The 25,374-nt window shown below is 38.5% G+C and overlaps 1 protein-coding gene across 4 annotated transcripts in view; it reads left to right on the forward strand.

Annotated features, from left to right (window-relative positions):
- The window catches only part of LOC149138125 (uncharacterized), a 437,257-nt gene that overhangs the window by 244,939 nt on the left and 166,944 nt on the right, over window positions 1-25,374 (forward strand). For all 4 annotated transcript variants that reach the window (XM_089449305.1, XM_089449306.1, XM_089449303.1 and 1 more), the window contains one exon: window positions 12,918-12,989. In XM_089449305.1, coding sequence (XP_089305431.1) covers window positions 12,918-12,989 — 72 coding nt within the window. The remainder of the gene's footprint in view (window positions 1-12,917; window positions 12,990-25,374) is intronic.

Below are 25,374 nucleotides of genomic sequence, written 5' to 3' on the forward strand. Positions count from 1 at the left end.
TTGGATGACATTCTTGGAGGCCTATCCTCCAGCTCAGGAACTTCGACGGGTACAGTAGGGTGTGTTGTAGCTCCCAGAGATAGCCTTAGATTGCTTACAAAACCAGTGCCTGGGCACATCTAGATTTTGTGTATATCATATGATTTTCTAGAGATAGAGACATCACATATAGTATATATGCATATATAATGGGCTGGTTCATTCACCTAAAGGAGTAAGACATGAATTTCTTGGTACTTCTTCCCATATACAAATCTTAGAAATATGTATAAAACAGTGGAGGCCGAGTAGTCCAAGGACTTACAGTTTAATAGACTTTTGCAGAGCAATGATAGAGGATGAGGAGGAGGAGTAACTCATCATATGGAGCTTACAACATCAAGAATTATATGCATAACACATAGAGCTTGCAGCTTTAAGAATTCCTATACTTATCTGAGTTAGAAGTAGATATAATGGGAAGAAGAGAGGCTCTGTGCTATGATTCATGAAGAGCAACTATTAAAGATATAATTTCAATAATCCATGTAGGCACTAGCATTAACAATGTCGATACAAATGAATATGTGAGGAACTTACAGGCACATGCATAACATATTGATACCAACGAATCTGTGAGGAAGTCTTGAAATATTTCTAACAACAACAATTACATGAATTCAGAGAAGAAACATGAACAAAATGGGTTTTAACATAGGGAGAACATACTGTAAGACTTGGAAATCTAGAAAATCTGTATTGTAAATCCATATAGTCTGAAACTATGTTGCGGGGGAGCGCCCCCCCCCCCCCCCGCTCCCGCTCCCAATCTGTGCTTCGGGCGGGAGCGCGCTCCCGATAAAAAAATTTCCGCTCCTTGCCAAAATCGGGAGCGTCGCTCCTGTCGCTCCCGGAGCGAAAATTATAGCTTGGGAGTGATCAGGGAGCGATTGCTCCTGAACTTTAAATTTTCGCTCCGGGAGCGATTCGACCGACGATGGGAGCGATTCGGCAGAAAAAAAATCGTGAACGCCAAAAAAAAATCAAAATTTTTAAAAAATTTATGTTTTATAAACACAATGGGGCTAAAAAAATTTCATTATCACTTGAATGAGAGCAAGAGCAAAGGAGAGCAAGAGCAAAGGAGCGAGGAGAAGCGAGGAGCAAGCGCCGAGGAGCAAGGAGCAAGCCTGCAAAGAGGTAAGTAACTTAGTAATTTATTTAGTTTAGTTAGTTTAATTTAGTTAGGTAGTAATTTAGTTAGTTTAATTTAGTTTATTAACTATATTTAGTAAAAAAATCATGAATCTAAATTAAATTAATTAATCTAAATAAATTAAATTAATTTGCAGATTCAAAAGCCTACAAATATCAAACATCATGGACCTGGCTATATTTCTTGGCATTTTCCTCTTCTTGGTCCCTTTTATGGTTATTATGGTGTTGGAGAGTAGGAAACAGAGGGGCCAAAATGAAGAGGGGGATGAAGAAGCTGGAGAAAGTGGATTTGATGAAAACCCCGGTGAGGAGGAGCTGGAGGAGGGTGAACATGACTCTCAAAAAACTAAACAAGACCAAACCCCATTGTGGAAATATGTTAACAAGCCTGAAGCAGGGAGAGGGGGTGGAACCACTAAATTTCATTGCCCCCATTAGCCGATATCCTGGACGCGAAATGTTTATAGACCATGCCATAATAACTTATCGCATCCGGGGGCCTTTTTCCTTATCGCAATCACAAGTCGAGAGGGATATCAGCGAAGAATGAACTTTCACTTTGTGCGATCGCCGATCTCGGGGTGATGTCATCACTGCCACATGTCACCCTATGTGTGGTGACACGTGTCACCCGGAAATGGCCCCATAGAACCCTTGAAAATGCCGAAACTGAGTGCCACGTGTCCTCTGTACAGCCACATCATTGATGACGTCAGCTGCCATGTCAGCCATTAGGACCAATCACATTGCGCCACGTGGCCCCCAGGAAGAGAGAGAAAATGGTCCGGCCGACCCTGTTTTGCATGGGTTTCCTTTGTAAAATGATCTTGGCCTTCCTCGGCGATTTTACACAATATCGTAGAATCGCACCCTACGAGGTTTTGGAGTGGTAGCCCCTCTATTCCATCGATTGCCGATATTGCGGGATTGTAGGATGTGGGATTGCGAGATTGCCCATCGCTGATATGCCGTATCGCCACATGGAGGAGTGAGAAGGAGGTCACCAGGCCTTGGTTTTTTCATGAAATTCCTTTGTTAACGATTCTAGGCCTCCCCCAGCGATGTAACACTATATCGCAAAATCGACGGTTCGCCAGTCTTTTAAGTTTAGAACCTCACCTATTCGCCGATCGTCGATATCGCGGGATTGCGGGACTACGATATCGTCGTTCGACACTGTGAACCGCTGATAACCTTAAGTCTGTGCCCGGGATCTTGCCGATAGCCAATATGCGGGATATACTTTGAAGCTGTAGGACTGCGGGGTGCAGGACTACGGGATGCTTGATATGCGGGAATGCGGGATTTACCATATTTTGCCACGTGGAGGAGAGAGAAGGGGGCGACCCGACCTTTGTTTTTCATGGAATCCCTTTGTTAAATGAAATTGGCCTTCCCCGACGACTTTACATTATATCGGCGAATCACAACCCTGCAGGTTTTCTTGAGTGGCAGTCCCTCTACTTCGTTGATTCGCCGATGGCCGGTAGTGTGGGATTTACTGTGCCTGAGCCTAATTTGTGATCTGCCTTGGTCCTTTGGGCTTTTCTCTTTGTTTTCTAGTTTCTCAAGGGGCAGTTTAAAATTGCTCTATCTCTTATCTAGAAGTCCATTCTTGGACTTCCATATACTGTTGGAAAGCTCCTTCCGAGCACTATGCAATGGGGAGGGTCCAATTTAGCTCTAAGATCTTTTGTGGCCTGGGAAAGTGACTTCAAATTTTACTGCTCTTGGGTAACCTTGACCAATTGAAATCCACAGTGTAGTGAGTGACAACAGGATGCATCACGAATATCTCTGCAATAATTACAGTGAGAAAACTACAATCCTCATCTCCTCGGTGTTCACTGTCTAGCTCTATCTATACAGTGACCTTTGAAGCAACCTCACAATCTCGGCATTATTGTGATAAGGCAGTGATCTCATGAAGACACACTCTGTCTTGGTATATAGTCCAGAAGCAGTCATAATAGATGCAAGTATGATCTTAGTATAACTACAGTCATGACCTCAATGGAGAAGATCAGTATCTCGGTAAAACTAAGTGCAACTCTCCTATATATATATATATATATATATATATATATATATATATATATATATATATATATATATATATATATATATATATATATATATATATATATATATTTCAGATCTCTTTGTTGAAATGAAGATATCGACGAGTATACAACAGTAAGGATCTCGGTGGTACAACAGTGATAATCTCGATGTTGCAATAGTGATGGAGATCTCGATGATGTAGCAATGATGGCCTCAATGGTACAACGATGATGATGATCTCAACAATGACAAAGAAGAGGATTGGTGTCTTGGTCTTGGAGTGGCCTAGTAGGTCAAGGGTCATGGTCTTGGTGTTCGTCAATTGGAATCTCTATAAGAAGAATTACGTGTGGGTTTTCCTCTCCAAGAGGGAGAGGTTTTGGCCTTGGTAGAATGCCAACTTCTTGAGTTCGTGTCTCTTTATTTTTGGTAGCAGTTTGATGAAGTAATCACACAGACTAATAATAAGAAGAATATCAAGCTAAGATAAATTGTAAAAGCACTTCACAAATTGTTATCAAGTCTAGAAGAATCTTACTAGTGCTAACTGCCCTATATTCTTCAACATGGGATAAGAGCTAAGGTAATAAAGTCAAAGGAAGGGCAGCTAAAAGAGACATTCAAGGATTAGTCTACAACAACAATATACAATGTCACAGTTTTGAATTACAGTCTCTCTCAACTTGATGACCTATACTCGGATTCTTCCCACATTCTTAGCCTTAGAAAACTTGGACAAAAGATGCAAATGATCACAGGCAGAAGACTCGATTAGGAGAGCTCATACAACAGTTCAGTTCGGATATACACAGCCAGATGACATTTATTTTACAAGTCCCATTCTACCCACAGTCTCGGTGCCACTATATGAAGATGTCAACCTTGGATTGAATCCTTTCTATAAAAGGAACAATCTTGACATCTCGGATTCTCAGAGCTTGATGATATATATTCAAGGGCACATATATAGAAGTTTGTATAAACAATACTGAATATAAAATGAAGTCCTATGACACAACAATTCTAACTAATGGGTCTCTATACATCATGGCAAGCGACCTCAATACTCTATGATTCTACACAATGCTGCATACTACAAGGTTCCATGGTCTACTTATGTGATAGCAATGCAGTGCCATCCCAAGTACATCAACAGTTTGTCAGATGTATAAGTCGAAGTAACTCGAAGGCAAAGAAGGCAATCTTCCTATCAGTACAACAAGGATCTCATCCGGAGGAAGCATCAATGCATCTGCTTCAACCACTTCCAACATGATCAAGGTGAAGATTTCATCTTCACATGACAAGTATCTTTTCATTCTATAATTAAGTTTGGTTAAATGATTTCATGATTGCAAGGACATCTATAGGTTGGATGGGTCATCAAGATTCCTTGCATGAAGAAGGAGGATAGTCATAGTCCTCTAAGAAGCTGAAGTCATTAAACATATCAATAGGTCTCCTCTGAATTTATGGAAAGGGATGCTTATGAAAGATCCCCTCACATAGAAATATTGGAGATATCAAAGTGATGTAGATGATAAACTCATTCTTTAAAGATGCAATGAAGAAGGTCACTTGAAAATCTGATCTACATGAAAGTAAAGGGTGTCAAGGGATGTAGGATATCTTCATAAGATCTCATCTACAAGATCTAGGAAGGAAGATAATCATTATCGTTCTAACTGATAGGCAAGGTGAAAAATGTCCATGAACAAGAAGGTTACCTCATTCAACAACTTGTGGTCTCTATGCTAGATAGAGAAAGACAAGTTGATGACAAAAATATTGAAGGTTAAAAGAACTGAACCATGTGTAGAAAGGAAAGGCAAGGTTCGTCCTCAAACAAGACAGAATAAGTATAGCTAAGATTCAATGCTATAGAAAGATTTTGGAAGCTCATATCACTGAAAGATGGAAGAAGCTGAAGAAAAGGGCCAAGGAAAGAGGGAGTAACAAATCTCTCCTATGAGTAAGATAGTATCCATCACAAAAGGGTCCTATTATAAGCTCCTAAATCTTGTATTATAAGATATGACAATGATAATAAGATGCATCATGGCATCATGGAAGCATTAGAAACAAGAGCTCGTGACATCACCATGGGAATCATGAAGGACAAAATCCATGGCAAACAAACATGTAGGGTATATAGCTCTTGGGAACCTCAATGGACATTGAAGAAAAGAAAGGAGTCATCTAAGGCTCATCATACATCAAGTCAAAAAGGAAACATCTACCAGTTGGGGATATACAAGATCCTCAAAATTCTCTGATGGAATCCTCATCGAAGGGTTCTCTAATCTAGAGAGGAAGCAAGTGTTTCAACAAGAATTCCAACCTATGGAATCCATGAGATAATGATGTGATGACATGAAGCAGATCAAGGGATTGAAGATCTCTTCAATCAAGGAAGCTGCTGGAAGAAGCCTCAATGACCTGAAGGTAAAATAAGGTATGTATGCTTGTGTTTAATATTATAATGTCATGTCGTATGGTTGCAGGTAACATGGATCATTACTTCTATATTGAGAAGCATGATCAAGAGAAAAAGGATCTCCTCCTCTGAAAGGATGTAGGAAGGCATAAAGTCACACTAAGATGAAATCAACATAATATGTCCTCATATGAAGTATGAGGTGGTTGACTATAGTTAAGAAACTCTGATTGAAAGCTCCTCGAATGGAATGAGTGAGGAAGGAAGAGATCGTGAGATATGCAACCCTAATGAAGGCAATCAAAATCCAAAGACCAAGAAGACTTGACTAGGAAATCTCCCGGAAAGATATGAAGACTTTGATGGAAAAGATGAAAACCCTTGACAATGGACATCTTTGGGAGATGTGTCAACATGAATGCAGGATGTTGATACCTACAGGTAGATGACATGATGAAGAGCCATCTAGTAAGGTATGATTTAATTTAATGTTATGTTTTGATTTCTTGAATAATATCTGGATGAGTGCATGCAGGGCTACTGGAACAAGAATTGTAAGTACAAGTACAACTGACATTCATGTGGTGGATGGAAATTCTTGAAAGAAGCATGATGGGAAAGAAGTAGCTACACGCCGAAGGTTCCAAATATGTATCAAGAAGGCCACTTTCCACAAAGAAAGGAATGACCGGAAAGTGATTGATGGCTGATGCCCTACAAGAAAGAAGCTCAACTGAATTTTATGACATCAAGGAAAGAAGTTGATCAAGCAGCTGAAGGACCCATGAAGAAGAAGTTGCTGATGTATAGAAGAGTCCCTAGCTAAGAGGAAGCTCTGACAGGGCCTTGATCAAGAGGGAGCTTGAATTATATCACCCTTGATTACAAAGGAGTGACAGTTGTGTTTTTCTATTTCATGTGTCATGCACTAGACCAAGACTAACAACCGTAAGTCTTAGTGAAGGCCGTGAAGAGAAATGTAGACACATGGTGGATGTATCCTCCCTAATTGAGGGAGAGATAGACACAACATTCTTGTCTTCACCTCAGAAGAAAGAATGGGAGGATTGGGTAATCATCTGACATTCGATACTCTTTGAGGATGTGTAGGGCATCCAAGATAAGAGTAGGCAAGAGGACCGATATTCTTTGAGGGCTGGGAACCCAAGATAAGGATAGTCCTAGAAGGTCATACTTAGTGAACACTCGGATGGGTATGTACTTTGAGAGACAATGACAAAGGTGTCTATAGTCATTGGTCTCGCCAACATTGTGCTCCGATCTGATGAGAGATAGAGATGTCAGTCAAGGCCTTGCTGTGGAAACAATGTTGGTTACTATGATGCTATATAGATGGGTTACCAATTCGATTCTTCTTATGAGAAATTCTTTAGATTGAGAATAACCAAGTACCATTGTAAATACCTCCCTAGTTAAGAGGGAGTGTTGAAGAAAAGTGTAACTAGGTTTGGTATTTGTCAATGTAATTTTGATCTTTGTACTTGTCAAGAAAAATAAATATTGTTTTTGTAAATTATATGAATGAGTTTCTGAAGAATTACGTGAGGGTTTTCCTCTCCAAGAGGGAGAGGTTTTGGCCCTGGTAGAATGCCAACTTATTGAGTTCTTGTATCTTTGTTTTTGGTATCAATTTGATGAAGTAAACACACACACTAGTAATAAGAAGAAGATCAAGCTAAGATAAATTGTAAAAGCACTTCTCAAATTGTTATCAAGTCTAGAAGAATCTTACTAATGTTAACTGCCCTAGATTCTTCAACAGGTCACATGTGCAAGTTTACTTCATCAGCGGGCCTAGGGGATTTTGGAGATGTTTCGTGGGGTTTTGAGGAGTTTTTATGATATCCGATTGCATTCGCTTGGCATATTCCATCAACTGCACAACTTGTCTTTCTTTCTGTTGCATTCCGACAACTTTCAAGAAACATGGTTATTATTGGGCTTAACTCAATTAATTACACTTAAGGTGGCATTCCGAGAGGAATACTTGACGGAACCGCTTAGTGTAATAGCTCGTTGGAACTAGAATGAGATCTACAAGATGGGATGGTTTAGAATGATTTTTAGTGCCCTGAGAAGTCATGGTGGCCAATTTATCATTTTACCCATTAAAAAGAATATTTTAATTGAAATAAAGAGAGGAAAATGTGCTCAATGATTAAAATAATAATAAAATATGAGCTTCTAGAGGGGTCCATCAGATTTATAAAAGAGGAGGAGGAAGCGATTGGGGGACATCTTGGATTTGATATTTCTTCTTGCATGAGAGGTTGAGAACCCGATTCTCTACTTCATTGGTAGCCCCAGGACAGAAACCCTCGGGTGATTCAGTGAGATTGGGCGAGTACCCATCTCCCCTTGGTGAATTCATCCAGAATTCATAGGAGAGCTCAACAATGACATTTCAGTTCAGTTTTGGAGGGCCAACACAACATTGGAGCAGATTCTTGAGGTCAGTTTCCTATCTTAGCTATTTTATTGTATCAACATGTAAACCCTAGTTTCTATTATAATAAAAGCTGAGATTATTTCGGCTTATCGTATTATTAAGTTGCATGCACTCTAATTGTTATATTTTACATGGCAACCTTCTATTGATTGAATGGTAATTTTATGGAGAAATTTTGGTTGAGTTAAGATTCTACAAAATTAGCCAAATATCCCGTTGGGGATATTACATTTAAAATGAGGAGGGGGAGGCGATTACAAAACATCTTGGATTTGATCTTTCTTCTTGTATGAGAGGTTTGAGAACTCAGTTCTCTACTTCATTTGTAGCCCCTAGACAGAAACCCTTAGGTGATTTAGTGAGACTGGGCGAGTACCCATCTCCCCTTGGCGAATTCATCTAGAATTCACAGGAGAGCTTAGCAGTGGAAATTTAGTTCATTTTTGGTTGAGGGCCGGTGCAACATTGTGGCAGATCTTTTGATGGCTATCATTGCAGCTATCTTCTATAGAGGGTTTATATTTAAATTTCTCAGTAAATAAATAAAGCTGCATTATTCTCATTTCTTGTGTCTTTTGCAATTGTCACATTTCTGGGTTTCTCTGCAAATTTTATTTGTTGTGCTATTGATTTCACTAGGAAAATTTGTGGAGTAATTTTTGTAAGCAATATCTGGCGAAAATTTGCATTTGGGATATTATAGTGGTATTAGAGCTTGTCTTCCTGCCAGCTTGAGGGTTTTACTGCAAAGAAACTTTAGTGGAAGGTCAAGGGTTTATTATTTTTGTAGGCATTATTGGATATGGAAAGGATATATGTCAAGTTTTCGAAAATATGCTCAACAAATTACTGGCCCATGAGCAAATTGTCTAGTGAATATTAGATATTCGACAAAATATTTATTGGGCAATTCAATTGGACGAATTTTTTATGTAGCCAAGTCTAAATTTTATTAAGGAAACTATCAATCTAAGGTGGAAATACTTTGTGAAGGTTGAAAATCAAACTTATATTATAAAAAGGGGGCGTGAGCATAAAATCAAATTCAGGCTAAATATTATTTGGCCGACTTATTAAAATGCCAAGTATTGACTTAAGAAAATCTCTTATTTGCTAAGATTTGGGCGAATTGGATGGACCAAACCCCCATTAGCATATAGAGAATCTAAGTCGTATTTGCAGAGGAGTAAGGCTTGGTTGAAGCCCCCATCCACGCAAGGATTGAGGCAAAAATTTAATGCATAGCTATGACAACACTCCTAGAAGGTGATAGGGTTGAGCCGATTTAGTGATTGCTAAAATCCTTCGCTGTGTGAACATAGATCAAAATTGTCCCAGCTTGAGCGCACAAGTTTGTTAAGTCGAGCAGGGAGATCAAATCAAATTGCAATTATTTGGTTAAGGCTGAGAATCTTATTAGGAGCAGACAAATAGCAAGAGACCGAGTATATTTGTGAAGGTTGACATTCTTGTGTAGTGGCCGAATTATTATAAAAGGGCCGAGTCATTGTATACATATTAAGAAGGATTGCAGTCAATGATAGGAAGAGTTGATTGTTCCTTTGCAGGGAGCCAAGTTACTGGTATCGTGGCGGATCAGTGGTGCACTGAAATCCTTTGAAAGGAGCGAGTGTGACTTGTCAGCGACAAGTCGAATTCCTTTGCATCCAAGGGTTGAGTTTATCTGCTATTGCAGACGCCGCAATTTTTCTTTTGTTCCCATTTTGTCATTGAATTTTCCAAGGGATCGAAGCCTGTTTGTCTTTGTCATGGGCAGAGGCACATATTGTATCACCTATTGGATTGCTGGACTGAACTCCCATTGAGAAGGCTTGGATCACATGTAGAAATTACATGTGAGTACATGGAAATATGGGAGGTAATAGATGGAAGATGCAAGATGTTGCATAGCCCTTTCCATGCAACGACTTGTTATTTGGCCCCTAGATTGTTTGGGATAAAAAGAAATAATGATTTAGGAATCATGAGTGGCCTTTATGCAGCTATTGAGCAGTTGACTCCAAATCTAGAAGAAGCCAGGAAGCTTAGAGAGCAACTTCGAGCTTACAAGTCAGAGGAGTGGATATTTGGAAGCATTTTTGCCACACAGGATAGGCCCACTACTCCTCCAAGGAAATGGTGTGAGTTTTAAGGATCACAAACACCTGAATTGCAATGTTTTGCGATTTGTGTTTTGAGCCAAGGATCAAGTGCCTCTACCTGTGAAAGGAATTAGAGTAGCTTTAACCATATACAATCAAAGAAAATAAACAATTACTATCTACAAGGTTGTAGGACCTTGTTTATGTTTCCGGTTACAATTGGTTTTGAGCAGCATGGCCAAGGATATATCTAGTTCCCCTCAACCATGGTTTGAGGCTATTCAAATTGCAGAAGAAGATGATCTTGGTAGTTATGGTGACTCACTAGATCAGAGTCGAGACTACTAATGATAGAGTTCCACTTATTGATGAGTTTGATGATCACATTTCTAGTGCCTCTACTAGTCAGAGCTCATGTGCTTTTGATGATTTAGAGCTTTTCGATGTTACAACTAGGCCATAAGAATAGAGATATTGATTTTGTTTTAAATGTTGTGAAACAATTTAAGGGATAATAAGGATTTGATATGATAAATGTTTGATGTTATGGATTTCCTTTATATTTTGAGTAGACTTGTAGTATTTGTACTATATGGCAATGTGGCATATGTTCAAAATTTGATCATGTTTTAGTCTTAGATTTTGTAAATTTACATTAAGAATTACAAGTGTTTGACATTTTGAACATAGGTGTCCTTTTAAATTTTGAAGTCGATGAATAAGTTCTAATTCTTTAAGGTCATTTCTTATTTCTTTATGTGTATTGATACTCATTTCTTGTTTTTTTATGTTATTTTATCTGATAATTCATCTAAATCACACACACACACACGTCACACACACATATATATATTCTCAAAATGTATGTAGACAACCTAAAGCCGAACCCCATCTGAACCTTATCAGAAAATTTGAACCCGAATTGAACTCAATTGTTGCTGAACACGAACCATGTGACTTAGCTCCTAGTTAAAAAAGAGGCAGTTGAAACCATTAGGGAATTCAACCAGAGGTTTAACCACTTAATAGGCATAATACCTGAAAAGTTAAAACCTCTTGATGAATTGGTCCTCTCTTCATACCTTCAGGCATTTGAGGGAGAAGTGTCATATCGCCTTAGAAATAAAGATCCTGCAACAAACACACAAGTCCAAGATGAGGCTACCAAGATATATGATCTCATAAAACAAGAACCTCCTAAGCCTAGAAAGGTACGTGTTTTTCCTCGAGTGATTTCACCAAAAATGCTAAGCACATATTTGGAGAATGGATGTCCATTGTGATGAGAAATTACAAAGCCATTGCTGCTCAGGTTAACAAAATTGAAGAAGATCAAAGCAAGGAGCAGCAATTACTCCATGAAAACCTTTAAGAACGTCATTCATACCCTAATTTATAGCAATACTTTTATTGGTTTAACTCTAGAGTGCTTGAGCTCTGGCACTAAAAATTTTGGTCATATTTGCCTTGTCAAGCCCTCTATCCATCCTTAGACCATCAGAAACAAGTCACCTTAAGCTCTAGTATTACAATATTTTATAAGTGATATAGGGAAACCTCCCTTGTAGTTGAAATCCCACTAAAGAGCAGGAGGAAGGTTGTTGAGGTGACAGTGGCAACCCTTCCTCATTGTTGCCATAGGTTTGGCCCTTCGCCCGGTGATGCCTCGCACCAGTCCTGCTAGATTTTGCGGCAACAATGCTTTCTATTGGAACTGTGGATTTGAATAGGCACTCCATTTTTTATTTCATCTGCCATAATGTGATATGTTTGTTCTTCTTTGTTGAGATATTTAATGAATTGCAGTACAGTCTAGAGCTTTCTTGAAATCTTTCATTATACATCTTCCTTCCCATTCTATTCCTTACTGAATGCTCAACAACAATATAATCTGATCCAGTTGTTACCAAAAAGCTACAAGGATTGTCATAGATATTGTCATCTTATGACTCATAGAAGGCCGTCACTGGATGATTGATACTTGCAGGACATTTTTGAGGCATGCCATCAAACCAAACTTACAACGTTTCAGCTGCCATGGCGTGCATATCATTCCCACATGGGTTCGAAAACACCTTTGACTTCAATAAAGACACTATATATGTCATAATTTTGCTACAGGATCTCTGCTCAGCTTGTCAACAATCTATGGCAGGGACAGCACAATATAGCATCCCTTTACCTGTAATTTTGTTTCAGCAAATTAGTGGGTAACAATTCCCATTGACCAACTTTGGTCACTTGTGGATATAATATAATTTCATTTAATTTCCTTTCATTTCTAGCTTCTATCCAACTAGCAGGTTGTGTTTGCATCCAAATTTTAGCAAGAGGAATACCGATTCATAATATTTAAATGCTGGCAGTCTGGGGCGGGTTTCAGTAGCCACACTTCCTTGACACCTGTCATATTTCAGCCATAAAAAGAAAGATTTACTATATTATCTATTTACAGGGTAGCCAAATTTAAACTTCATTTTATGTGAAATTAAACTCTTTTCATTGGTATCCTCTTGAACCAGATCACTAATTTTTTAATGTCAAATGTAATGTTTTGTATGAGAGAGATGTAGTTTGTCTTTTTGTATTTGACAATATGTTTGAGTTTTATTCCTTTTTTATAACTGTCATTTAACTGGATATGCAGGCGCGTAGTATTGGTGCATTGGGATTTGTTGTTCTCTCCTCATGGCTGTTGAGGGAAAATATTTTTGCTCTGGTATGTTTCCTTAAAAATGATTCAGAAGTTGTCTTTTTTAGCTTTGACAGTTCTATCCTTGCTTAAAATTTAATTGGATGGAAATAAATACCTTGCTATTTGGGAGAATCAATTGACCTAAAGCATGACTCAAGTAAGGCTGTTTTAACTAGCACTTAATAAAGTACATGTAGTCCACATAAGTCTACCATACATTGTTGAAATCATCACCAATCTACTATCAATGCTGAACATACGTTGAAGTGAATTGCAGTATATCATGATATGGATAATGCTTGTATTTGATTCGTTGATCATTTACTGGTCCATTAGTTGTTATTAACTCTTTATGGGTTTTGTTGTCGCCCAAACTGTACATGCAAGATGTGACAATGCTCAGGGAGGGGGCTGTCACTCTGATCCCTGCCCTCTCCCTTCTAGCTATCTCCCTACAACAAGCTATGGGGGGTAGTCCCCATGAAATGTGAAGATGGGAGACTTGTTGGCAACCAACAAGTCTGGGAGACACAACTGAATGGCCTAGCAACTTGGTTTAATTAGCAAGTTAAGTGATTTGATTAGATTTATTATGGAGATCTGTGCCTTGCATGGAGTCAACTACTTGCTTAAAACAAAATATTACCGAGTTATGGATGAACAGTTGTTGCTCAAGGATGCTTCACTATCCTAAATGATATGCAAGTCCTACAATCTAGATGAGATACAAAATCTTGGTTTATTTTAAGTTATATGCCTAATAGAAATGTGTCCTTCCTCTTCACTATTTTGAAGCTAGTCTCTAGAGTAGGTTGTGAGAGAGAAATCGGGGAGGGTGGGGGAGGAAGCAAGCCGAGACTTGGTTAACGATACCTCCCCTGGGGTTCTAACCACCTAATGCCTCCGGCGTTGTAGACACTGTGGCTCTGACGACTGCAAGGTTACCGTGTTAACCACTAAATAGTTTCTAGACTCCTCAAGCTAGATGAGAAAGGTGGGCCTATATTTCTATCAACCAAGCTTAAGCTTGGAAGCGTATTTATCAATGCAAGAGGCTAATCCTAGAATGCAAGTGCAAGATGTGAGTGCTCTTAAGGTGAGATTGGTTAGTTACTTAAGTACTCAATTACAATGATCTTCAATTATGAACAATGAAACACTTAAACAATAGACAATCTCAACCATAAGAGAAAGTGCTTAAACTCAATGGCGCCATGAAATATGACAAGTAATAGCAATAGATAATTGCTCAAAAGACAAAATCAATGATACTTGGTGCAATTAGCAAGTTCAAGATTACAATCAATGAATAACTAATATGCCAATTAGATACACAACTAGATTCTCTTATTACACTTATGATTAAACTTGATTATGAAGTCCACAAGAGATATCCAATTCAACAACGAGCAATGTATCTACTTATCCAACAATGATAATAGCAATAAATCTAGGTATGTGGAAGGAAGGCAAATTCTTAATAATATTATTCAAGCTCATGAGGTGGTTCACTCTCTGACTAGCAACAGAAAGGCTGGTATGATCATGCAATTAGACATAGCCAAGGCCTATGATAAACTGAATTGGAATTATATCAGGAAAGTTCTTATTGCTTTTGGGTTTGATCACAACTGGGTGAGATGGGTCTTGGCCCTGGTCACTTCCTCCAGCTTCTCAATTCTGGTCAATGGCTCTCCATCTGAATCTTTTCTTCCTTCTAGAGGCCTCAGACAGGGGGACCCACTCTCTCCCTTTCTCTTCATCCTCATGATGGAAGGATTGGGCAGGTCTATCAAGCATGCTAAAGAAGTTGGTAAGATCAAAGGTCTCAAACTTTCTGATAGGGGACAGGCTTGGACACATCAACAGTTTGTGGATGACACCATGTTGCAAGGAATACCCACAGTCAAAGAAGCTCTCGCATACAAACAAATTCTAAATGACTTTGCCAAGGCTTCAGGTATGGAGGTTAATCTATCCAAATCTAAGATTTTTTTCTTCAATACTAATATTGCCATTTAGAGAAACATTGCTAAAATTCTGGGCTTTCAAAGGGACTCTCTCCCCTCAAAATATTTGGGGGTTCCTCTTACTGCTAAGCCATTACACAAAAGCATCTGGGAGCCGGTCATTAATAAATTGCAAGACAAAATTAGGAAATGGACTATGAGGACCTTAAACTTGGCTGGCAGGTTGGTGCTCACGAAGGCTGTTCTACAATCAATCCCAGTTTTCATGCTTTCTGCTCTCCCGGCACCTAAAGGAGTCTTGCAGCTATTCAGAACCATACAGAGAGATTTTCTCTGGGGCAAGGGGGAAGAAAAGAAGAAATGGGCCTTGGTAGCTTGGGAAAAAATATGCAAACCCAAAAAACAAGGGGGTCTTGGCTTGGATGATCCTGAAATTTTAACCAAAGCTTTAGGGGCTAAATTATGGTGGCGTTGGATAAAAGAACCAAAGGCTCAGTGGGCTATAATTTGGAAAGAAAAATACGCTAGCTCATGGCACAGTAATGACCATATTAGAATGGATGGAAATATTAAGGGATCTCACATTTGGAACAAGGCCTGGGATAATAGAAGACTGGTCCAGGACAATGGCTTCTGGGAAATAAGAGAGGGAAACTTAGCTCTGTTCTGGGAAGATAGATGGCAACAAGAACCCATTCTTTTGAGAGAGGAATTGAAGGATCTTAAGGCAGAGATGGACGCTAAAGGATTATACAAGGTTAAGGATTTCTGGGATCAAACCAACAGTACAGGAAAATGGAGAAAATGGAGCAAATTTGATTTTAGGAATGACAACCCCTTAAAAGATAGAGCTGAGATGCTAGTGCAAGAGTTAGATCGAAGAAAAATTTTAGTGTCAGAAGGGAATGACCAGCTGAGATGGGGCAACAACAACGAGGGTACCTTTAATCTCAAGGAAGCTAAACTTATTCTCCTTGGCTTGGCCTCCCAGGCTCAGAACGCAGCATGGAAAAGACTTTGGAGGCATCGAGGTTGGATGAAAATTAAACTTTTCATGTGGCTAGTCCAACATAGGAAGATTTTGACTTGGGACAACATCCGGAAGAGGGGAGTTTTGGGGCCCTCCAGATGCCAGCTTTGTGAAGCTCAAGAAGAAACTATGGAGCACCTCCTCAACAACTGCACCTTTACCTCCAGGTTGTGGGATTCTTTTGCCACCATTTTCCAACAGTCAGATAGAGATAAAGAAAGCATCATCAATACCCTTAACAAGTGGAGAAGTAATTTTTCGAATAATGAAGTCCTAGATTCAGCTTGGGCTCTTACGCCAAGCTTCATTATCTAGAATATTTGGAAAGAAAGGAACAACAGAACCTTCAAGGACGTAAAAAAACCAGCCCTTCACCTTTTGGATCAGATCTTAAAACAGCTTCAGGAGACCGTGGGTACTATAGTCCGAAATCTCCCTAAGAATCCACCTTCGGCTCCAGATTTGAGGATTCTCCGGCAGCTAGGGTTGCAGGGTCTCGTTCCTCAGGGCTTGGAAAGGAAGACTCTCATTAGAGACTCCGAGCTTGATTTTTGGCACCCACCCCCCAAGGGTTTTGTAAAATTTAATATTGATGGCGCCTCAAAGGGGAACCCGGGTACTGCTGGTCATGGAGGGGTTTTAAGAGATGAAAGAGGAGATATTCTATTCATTTTCCATGGTCACCTTGGGAGAGCCACCAATAACATGGCAGAAGTTATGGCTATGGAGCATTGTTTAGAATTCATGATTCAGGATAATCCAATGTGGAAAAAGTCGAAGTCGGGATTAATTCGGCAAGGGTCCAAAAGTTGAAAAACTCGGCAAAGTCGGGAGTTTTTCGAAAAAGTCGGCAAAAAGTCGGCAAAATTAAAAAAATACAAAAATATTCATTTTTTAAAAAATTCGGACTTTTTCAATAAAATCCCGACTTTTTCAATAAAATCCCGATTTTTTCAATAAAATCCCAATTTTTTCAAAGAAAAAAAAATCATTAAAGAAACTACCACGATTTTTTGGAAAAAGTCCCGATTTAATCCCGACTTTTTCGATTTAATCCCAATTTTTTCGACTGGGAAAAAATCGGCAAAAAATCGGCCGATATAATCGGCCAGCCAAAAAAATCGCGTTTTGGGGATTTAATCCCGATTTTTTCCCGACTTTTTCCACACTGGGATAATCGACACAATGTGATTGTGGAAGCTGATTCCGAGCTAATCATTAACTCGGTCAAGAGAATCAGTTGGGGTACGGTGCCGGAAAAGGCCTCAAGGAACTGGAGGCTAATTCAGATCTTTCAACGGATCCACAACCACCTTCTGAGCCTCCGCACAGTTAATTTTAAACATGTACGTAGATCGGCCAATAAACTGGCGGATCTTCTGGCCAATCAAGGAGTGAACTACACAGAAAATAGGTTTGCAATGAAATGGCAAGATATCCCTCCGAATAGGTTAAAAGTGAAGTGCCACGATCAGGCTAAGGAAGATTGGTTGGTGTTTCGGAGCAGGGCCATGGAGGAGAACATAGATGACTCAGAAACGTCATGATCAGTGGAGTGTACATGTTTGATTACCCAGCGAGTGTTATGCTTGTGCATGATGTTGATCAGAGGACCTTTGCTGTTTGGAGCAATTCGATCAAACAGATCATTAGTGGTGGTAAAGTGGGAGTTTTATTTCTCTGGGTTTCAGGCAGGCTGGCGGATGCCTCCCCTCACATTAGCACAGTTAAAGCAGATAGCGCAGGCGATTGGATGTAGAGAACCCGTGGCGTCCCTAAAACCCTGACTCTTTCGCCTTTGTTCGGAATACCACGGCTTGGGCGGTTTGGGGATGATTGCAAGCCTCGTGAGCGATGTTGACCACTACGTGTCAACTTCCCATAGCAGTTCACCCCCTTTTCTTTGCAAAAGGGATAGCACTCCAACGATGTGTCTGTGCCATTCGACTTCCATCATCAACCTGATCGTGTTATGTGTAAACCCAGTCTGCTTGTGTAAATTGTAAATAATCTTAGCAGATATGAGTCATGTATGTAAATTGCCTAGGTGGACCTAATTTTCTAGTGATAATCTACGTTCCGGAAGGTTTTTTGTCACACCGATCCATGATCGGCAGAGTTTTCCTTTAGCCTAACCCCAAAGCCGGAATGGATTTTGTCATTAGAATCTTAGGAGAATCCTAGTATGTTGATCTGCTAGATTATAGTTGTGTCGCAGAACTGGGCGGTCCATGAGGGTCTATGTCAAATGGGTTTCCCCCCTTTAGATCTAAAATTGTAAAAGTCATGATGTAAAGTGTCTTGAGGGTTAGAAAATGTTTTAATCCCCTCATAAGTCCTAAGTCCTAGGTCCTAGGTGATTTTTCCAAAGGCTGAGTTCAAGGATCCATAAAAAAAAAAAAAAAAAAAAAAAAAAAAAAAAAAAAAAAAAAAATTGAAAAATTAAAAAAATAATAAAATAATAAACTTAAAAATAATAAAATAATAATATTTTTGAGTAAATAAATGCAGAATTTCAATTTTTTAATGCATTAAAAAATTCGACGGATCAGATTAAGAGATACCTTGATCCTCATCGACGGTCGAAATCATTTTGACGTGGATCACTCGAACTAGCTGTTGGGAATTTTTCCTTTAAATAGGGTGCTAGGGGTCATTTGAGATTATTCGATCTGTGAGTCTTGTGTTGAAGAAAGCTCTCCTGTAAACTTTTTCTGGTGCTAATAAAGAAAGACTTTGGGGTTGAAATCTTGCTGATGTTACTCTCCTGAAGTGCTGTGAGTTTTCCGCATATTTTTATTTTTCAGCCATTAGTAATAGCTTGATGTAGAGTATTGTTGAACACAGGTATCTTGTTCACTTAATAGGGTTTGAAATGGATAATAGTATTTCTGAAATAGTGGCAGGTATCTCCATTGTATCTGGAATCTAGTACTATTTTTTCTCTCTTTATTGATGGTTGAAGTGAGTTGTGCAGGAAACCTTTATTGAGAAAATCAGTGGGCGTTTGGGGAAGTTCTCGGCTAAACCAGCCAACTCCCGCAAGCATTCTCTTGCAGAGCCCAGCCAGTTTCGATCCTGGGTTTATCATTTAAGTTTGTTTTATGAATGCATAAGAGATTGCTGAAGTATTTCATAGTAAATCTGATATTCTGGAAATATTATGGAGGGTTACTGACAAATCTGTCTCTTGCAAAGTCACAAAGTTGTAAATTTTGTAGTTGGTTTGTAGGGTTTCAGTTTTTATCCTTGCATATATTATCTCTAGGTGTTTGTTTTTCCATTGCAGGTTGCAGATCTAAAGTCAAAATTGGATTTTGAAGCCAGATCTAGGCCCTGGGGGGTAAGATCTGACCTCATAATCAGCTATTGCAGGAATACTTATTTCAACGCTGGAAAATTTTTGTGGGGTTTGTTAACTGGAAATTCTGAAGCAGAAGGGTATCACCTTAATTCCTGAGAAATTTTAAAGGGTTTTACAGTTTTTGGCTGCATATCATATTTCTCTTGAAAATTTAAGCAAAAAATTCATATATTTGTTTTCTAAGATCTGTTCAGGCATAGTTATTTTCAAGTTTTATTTTGGGCGTTTGATGCTTTGTGAGCTATCCCAAGCCTCATGCTGCTCCTCCAAGCTTGAGCTATCCACGTCCATTTCCAAGCATCGATTTATTCACCTGCGTATCCACGCTTCTCTGCTCTCTCACATTACTCTCGCTGCACCCTCAGAAAACCTGCACGTTGTTGTGCCCACATCCCTCAAACCTCATGCAGTAAATTCGTGAGCCTCTCCGCGCTGCCATCCTTTGCTTAAATCAGAGCCCTCATTGCTGCTGCACCTTCAAACCAGCTCCAAAGCTGCCTACGTGAGATCTCATGCATCCTCTCTGTTGCCGTTAAATCCCTCTCCACGCAGCTATAACCTGCAAAACCATTTTCCATAGCTGCCTCAGCAAACTAGCCAACATTGCTATCCTCTCTCTGCCATTCTGCAATCGATCTCTTATCGCCGCCGTCCAGTTGCTTGAAACCGCAGCTATAACCTGCAAACACAATAAACTCGTATTTCGATTTTCTTTTTGATTTACTTTTCATGATTTAGGCTTAAGAGTTAGCATTTTATTTTCAAATACGACTTTTTTAGGTTTAAAGCTTAAAGTTACGTGGTTTTAGTTTTAGTTAGCTTAGTTCCTTTAATTTTAAATTTAGTTTTAGATATTAAATTAATTTAATCTTAGTTTTATTTTGACCTTAAAAAAGATATGTATATATAAAATATCAAAAGCATAAAAAAAAGGGGGGTTTTAAGCTTAGATTTGTTTTATTAGTTCATTCCATAGTTTAGTTTAGGTATGAGTTTTAGAATTTAGACTTAGTTCTCGTTTTTGTTATAGTTTAGTCTAGTTTTACTTTACTTTTAGAAAACCAAATAAAAAAAATAAAAATAAAAATCTTTTGTTTGTTCTTTTTTTCAGCTTAACTTTTAATAATTTTAAGTTTGATTTAGTTTAGTTTAATTTAGAATAGTTTTAAGTTTTATTTATTTTACTTTTATTTAGGATTTTAGTTTTGTTTTATTTCGATTTAAAATTTTATATATATATATATATATATATATATATATATATATATCTTTAAAAATATAAAAATTAAAAAATATTTTGAAAAAGCTTAATAAAAAAATTGAAAATTCATTTTTTGTGGTCCATTTTTTAGCTAAACGCACTTAAAATGTTTATTTACAAGTTGGCTACATGAATGTGATCTCTGGTTAGCATTTTTACGTGGTTGTTTAAAGCACTTTATCTTTCGAAATTTTAATTGCTGGAGTATCATTAAGCCATTAAGCATTTATTGATTATCTTGCATGTGGTAAAAGTTAATCTCTGTTGTTTGATGGTAAAACGATTGTTAATGAGTTCATATCTCTGCAACATTTGATAAATAATCGTTTAATCATTTATTCTATAAGGCACTGGTCTATTAATTTAATAAAATCAATTTAGTGCTGGTTTCTCTTCGTGTCTCCCAGCCCAACTGGTTCACAGTTGGTCATCCATTTTCCTATAGGGTCTACCCCCCTTAGCCGCGGGAGACAAGCTTAAACGGAGAGATCGGGGATCAGGGTGACAGCCCCCGGTCTGAGCGTTGTCGTGACAATCTGTGCAACAACATTTTTTGGCACCGTTGCCGGGGATAGAGTTTTTTTTGTCCTTGGTCCTTTCATTTCGAGCTTTCTGTGTTTCACTTCCTGTCCGGGCCACTTCACATATTATCTACAAGAGTGTATACTAGAAGACATCCAAGCAGTCTGTGCAATCCTACTCGTGATCCTGAAAGGGATCTCAGGGTACGATTACACAAACTCTCTTCTCGTACACTTCTTGTTAACCTCGGACAAGAAGCCCTCTCTGATATCCATTTACTTTTTACTAGTCTAGTTGAGCACGACATCATGGATATATTTGCCTCGTGTAACTTTGCTAACATTCAGGGTTATCCTAATGATACTCCAAAGCATGGAATGGATAAATTGCCTATCTTTCAGGGAGATAACGCAATCAGTGCTAATTCACATCTGAAAGCTTTTAGTTCATGGCTGGGGAAGTACGCAAGGGCCGCTGATTTTAATCATGAAGATGTTAAAATGACCCTTTTTGTTCTGACCTTGGAGGGTGATGCTTTAGATTGGTTTACTGAAAAGCCTCAAAATTCATTTGATTCCTTACAATCGATTGTTAATGCCTTTAAGGAAAAGTATGGAGATAAGAGAGAAGGAAGACACCTGGTGAAAGCTATCAGCATAATCAAAAAGAGAGAAAATGAAACCGTTGAAGAATTTAATAAAAGGTTTAATGATATTATTAAAGAATACTTCAAGACTATAAACCTACTGACAAATCTCTTCGTGATTTTTACATTGATGCCTTTAGTCCTGAACCAGCTTATGAATTGAGGCGTGCTAAACTTAATGATTATAGGGAGTGCCAGGTTTTAGCTATCAAGCTTGAAAAGGACAAGGCGGCGTCTGGGAAGTCTGAGATCCCAGGTTTTGATAGGGCTGCTATGAAACTAAAAGAACCTAAAGGAAAAGCAGTTCAAGAGCCTGAAAGCGAAATTTTTCTCAAATTGCTCCAAAAGATTGAAACCATGGAAATTAATCATAACAAGGAGATAGCCACTTTGCAGAATAGGTTGATTCAAATGGAAAGAACACAAACGCAAAACTTCCAACCTCGAAATAATAATAACAGAAATAACAATTGGCAAAAGAAGGGTCAGTCTAGTGTGCAGAGACCTCCTAATCTGATAACTAATTTGGTTGATAACGCTCCTCCTTATTGTCGGGTTTGTGATGCTCTTCATGAAGAGGCCACTTGCCCTATCGCTAGAAGAATCTTGGATAATGGAATGTTTGGGACAGGTGATCAAATAAATGTGGTAGGTAGCAAGTTTCCTTTGTCTATGGATGATTGGATAGAGGTCAAGGAAAATAGTCGTGATGTTATGAATCCTTCATCAGTTTTTAGTATAAATAACCTTGAAAATGAAGACGACATTTTGGCTAGGTTATATGGTGAAAAACCCTCTCCCGAGCAAATCTTGGAAATTGCTAGAGATAAAGGTTTGACCTATCAAAGAAGGGATAAAGATCAAAGCGGGAATCAAATTCCCCCTCGAACTTTTAACCCTGGCTTAAACTCTGGATTAGATGTCGATTTGGGAAGTTGGTTTAACAATGCAAAAATCTGGGTTCCTGTCTTCGAGATTGCTAAAATGTCTTCCCAAAGAGATAAGTTACTAAAAGCTATCCAAGGTCCTCAAATAAATACTTCTCAACAGAAGATTCGGGAAGTTGACTATCACGATGCTCCCATATATTTGCAAAGCTTAGACGCAGATAACAAAGATCACCAGCCTTTCTTTATCACCTTGTTAGTTAATGGATATAAATTGAATAATTGCATGTTGGATTCTGGTGCATCAGCTTGTGTAATGACTAAGAGGGTCATGGAACAGCTTAACTTAAGAGTTTCTAGACCCTACTATAACATATGTGCCATGGATTTTAAGAAAACTAAAGTGCATGGTTTCATCAAAGATTTGCAAGTTCATCTATCAGTTTAACCAGACATCATGATTGTTATGGATATTGTTGTGGTGGATGTGCCTGATGCCTGGGGTATGCTTTTATCCAGAAAGTGGGCCTCTGATCTAGGAGGAAGTATTCAAATGAATTGGTCATATGCTATGATTCCTTCTCCTAGGGTGATGGTTTTGTAAGACTAAATAGAGAGCCCGAAAGAAAATTTCATGTCGAAGATCCTAAGAGACCTCACAACGAGATAATCAAAGAGCAAGCTAACATTGGGAACTATGCCATCATGTCTAATTTCATAATTCCTCCCGATGATAAGATTAAGGATCTCAATGATAGAGTTTGGCACATGTACTTCGATGGTGCATCGTCTAGGCATGGTAAAGGTGCTGGAATAGTGCTTAAATCTCCCCTTGATCACATTTTCAAGTTTGCCTATCGATTAGAATTTGAAGCAACCAACAATGTCGCTGAATATGAGGCTATATTGTTGGGTCTTGAATTGGCAAAATCTTTGAAGATTAAGTTGCTTAGCATTAAGGGGGATTCTGATTTAATTATCATGCAGCTTAAGAATAAATTCACATGTAAAAATCAAAGATTAAGAAATTATCGAAATGCTGTGTGGGATACTATGGAGCACTTTGATGCCCTTGACCTCAAAGCTATCCCAAGAGAGCAAAATAGTTTGGCAGATGAACTTGCCATCGCTGCTACGACTTTCCAGTTATCTGATGAGCTAATTAATGATAAGATCAAAATGGAAGTAATATTTAGACCATCTGTTCCAGATAACTCAGAGCATTGGCAAGTCTTTAATGATGAAAAACAGGTCATTCGTTTTCTTAATAGTCTGGATGAGTTTGAAGATTTCCGGATAGATTCTCAAGAGGATGGGTCTTTAAATTATGAGCATATCATAAATCCTACTCCTAGGAATGTGGTTGCCTTAGAGCAACATTTTGATTGGCATGATGCCACGAAGTTGAGAGAAGAAAATAAGATGGACCCAGGCGAATATCTCGAGATAAACATTGGTACTTCTGAAAGCCCAAAGATTGTTAAAATTGGTAGAGGTACTAGTGTGGAGGAAAGAAAAAAGTTAACTAATTTACTTCGCGAATATCGAGATGTTTTAGCTTTTTCTTATGATGAATTAAAGGGCTATAGGGAAGATGTCATGGAACATACTATCCCCTTAAAAGATGAAAATGCTAAACCCTTTCGCTAGAAACTTAGGCAAATTAATCCTAAATTAGCCCCTTTGGTTCAGAAAGAGCTTGTGAAAATGCTTGCAGCAGGAATTATCGCTCAAACCAGGCATTCGACATGGTGTTCAAATCTGGTGATTGTTAGGAAAAAGAATGGTACGATAAGGCTTTGTGTCGATTTTCGAAACCTTAATCTAGCATGCAAGAAAGATAATTACCCTTTGCCAAACATGGAGACTTTGTTGCAAAAAGTAACCGGTTCTGGAATGATGTCACTGCTAGATGGTTTTTCTGGGTACAATCAGGTATGGGTTAAAAAGGAAGATCATCATAAAACCACATCCACACCATGGGGTACCTTTGAATACATCAGAATGTCGTTTGGATTAATAAACGTTGGGGCTACACTCCAAAGGGTTATGGATTATGCCTTCAAGAGGTTAATCGGGAAATTTATTGAGATTTACCAAGATGATCTTACTATTTTTTCTAAAGATGGTATCAGTCATGTAAATCATCTTAGGCAGGTTTTCGATAGATGTAGAGAATACGGGATTTCTTTGAATCCAACTAAGTCTGTTTTTGGAGTAACAGAAGGGAAATTACTTGGCCATATCATCTCTAAGGATGGAATCAAGATTGATCCTGAAAGAATTGAAGCAATCCAAAAGATTCCTATTCCTCATAATCTTAAATCCCTTCAGTCTTTCCTTGGAAAGGCAAATTTTATTAGAAGGTTTATTCCAAATTACGCAGAAATAGCTAAGCCTATTCAAAGTCTTCTAAAGAAAGATGCAAAATTTGTTTGGCAAGAAGACGGCAAAAAGGCTTTTCAAGAAATCAAATGTGCTATTGCAAGAGCTCCTGTCTTAGTTAGTCCCGATTATTCCAAGTATTTCATGATTTTTTCTTTCGCTTCCGAAGATACCATTGCTGGTGTCCTGCTACAAAAGAATAAAGATGGTCACAAGCAGCCTATTGCTTTCATGAGTAGAACGCTTCAAAATTCTGAATTGAAGTAGAATACCATGGAAAAGCAAGCTTATGCCCTGGTCAAGTCTCTTAAGCACTTCAAAACATATGTGGGTTATTCTAAAAT

This window comes from Pinus tabuliformis, chromosome X (assembly GCF_031772625.1).
Source record: "Pinus tabuliformis cultivar Carrire ecotype Pingquan chromosome X, CPIR1, whole genome shotgun sequence".
Classification (NCBI taxonomy): Eukaryota; Viridiplantae; Streptophyta; class Pinopsida; order Pinales; family Pinaceae; genus Pinus; species Pinus tabuliformis.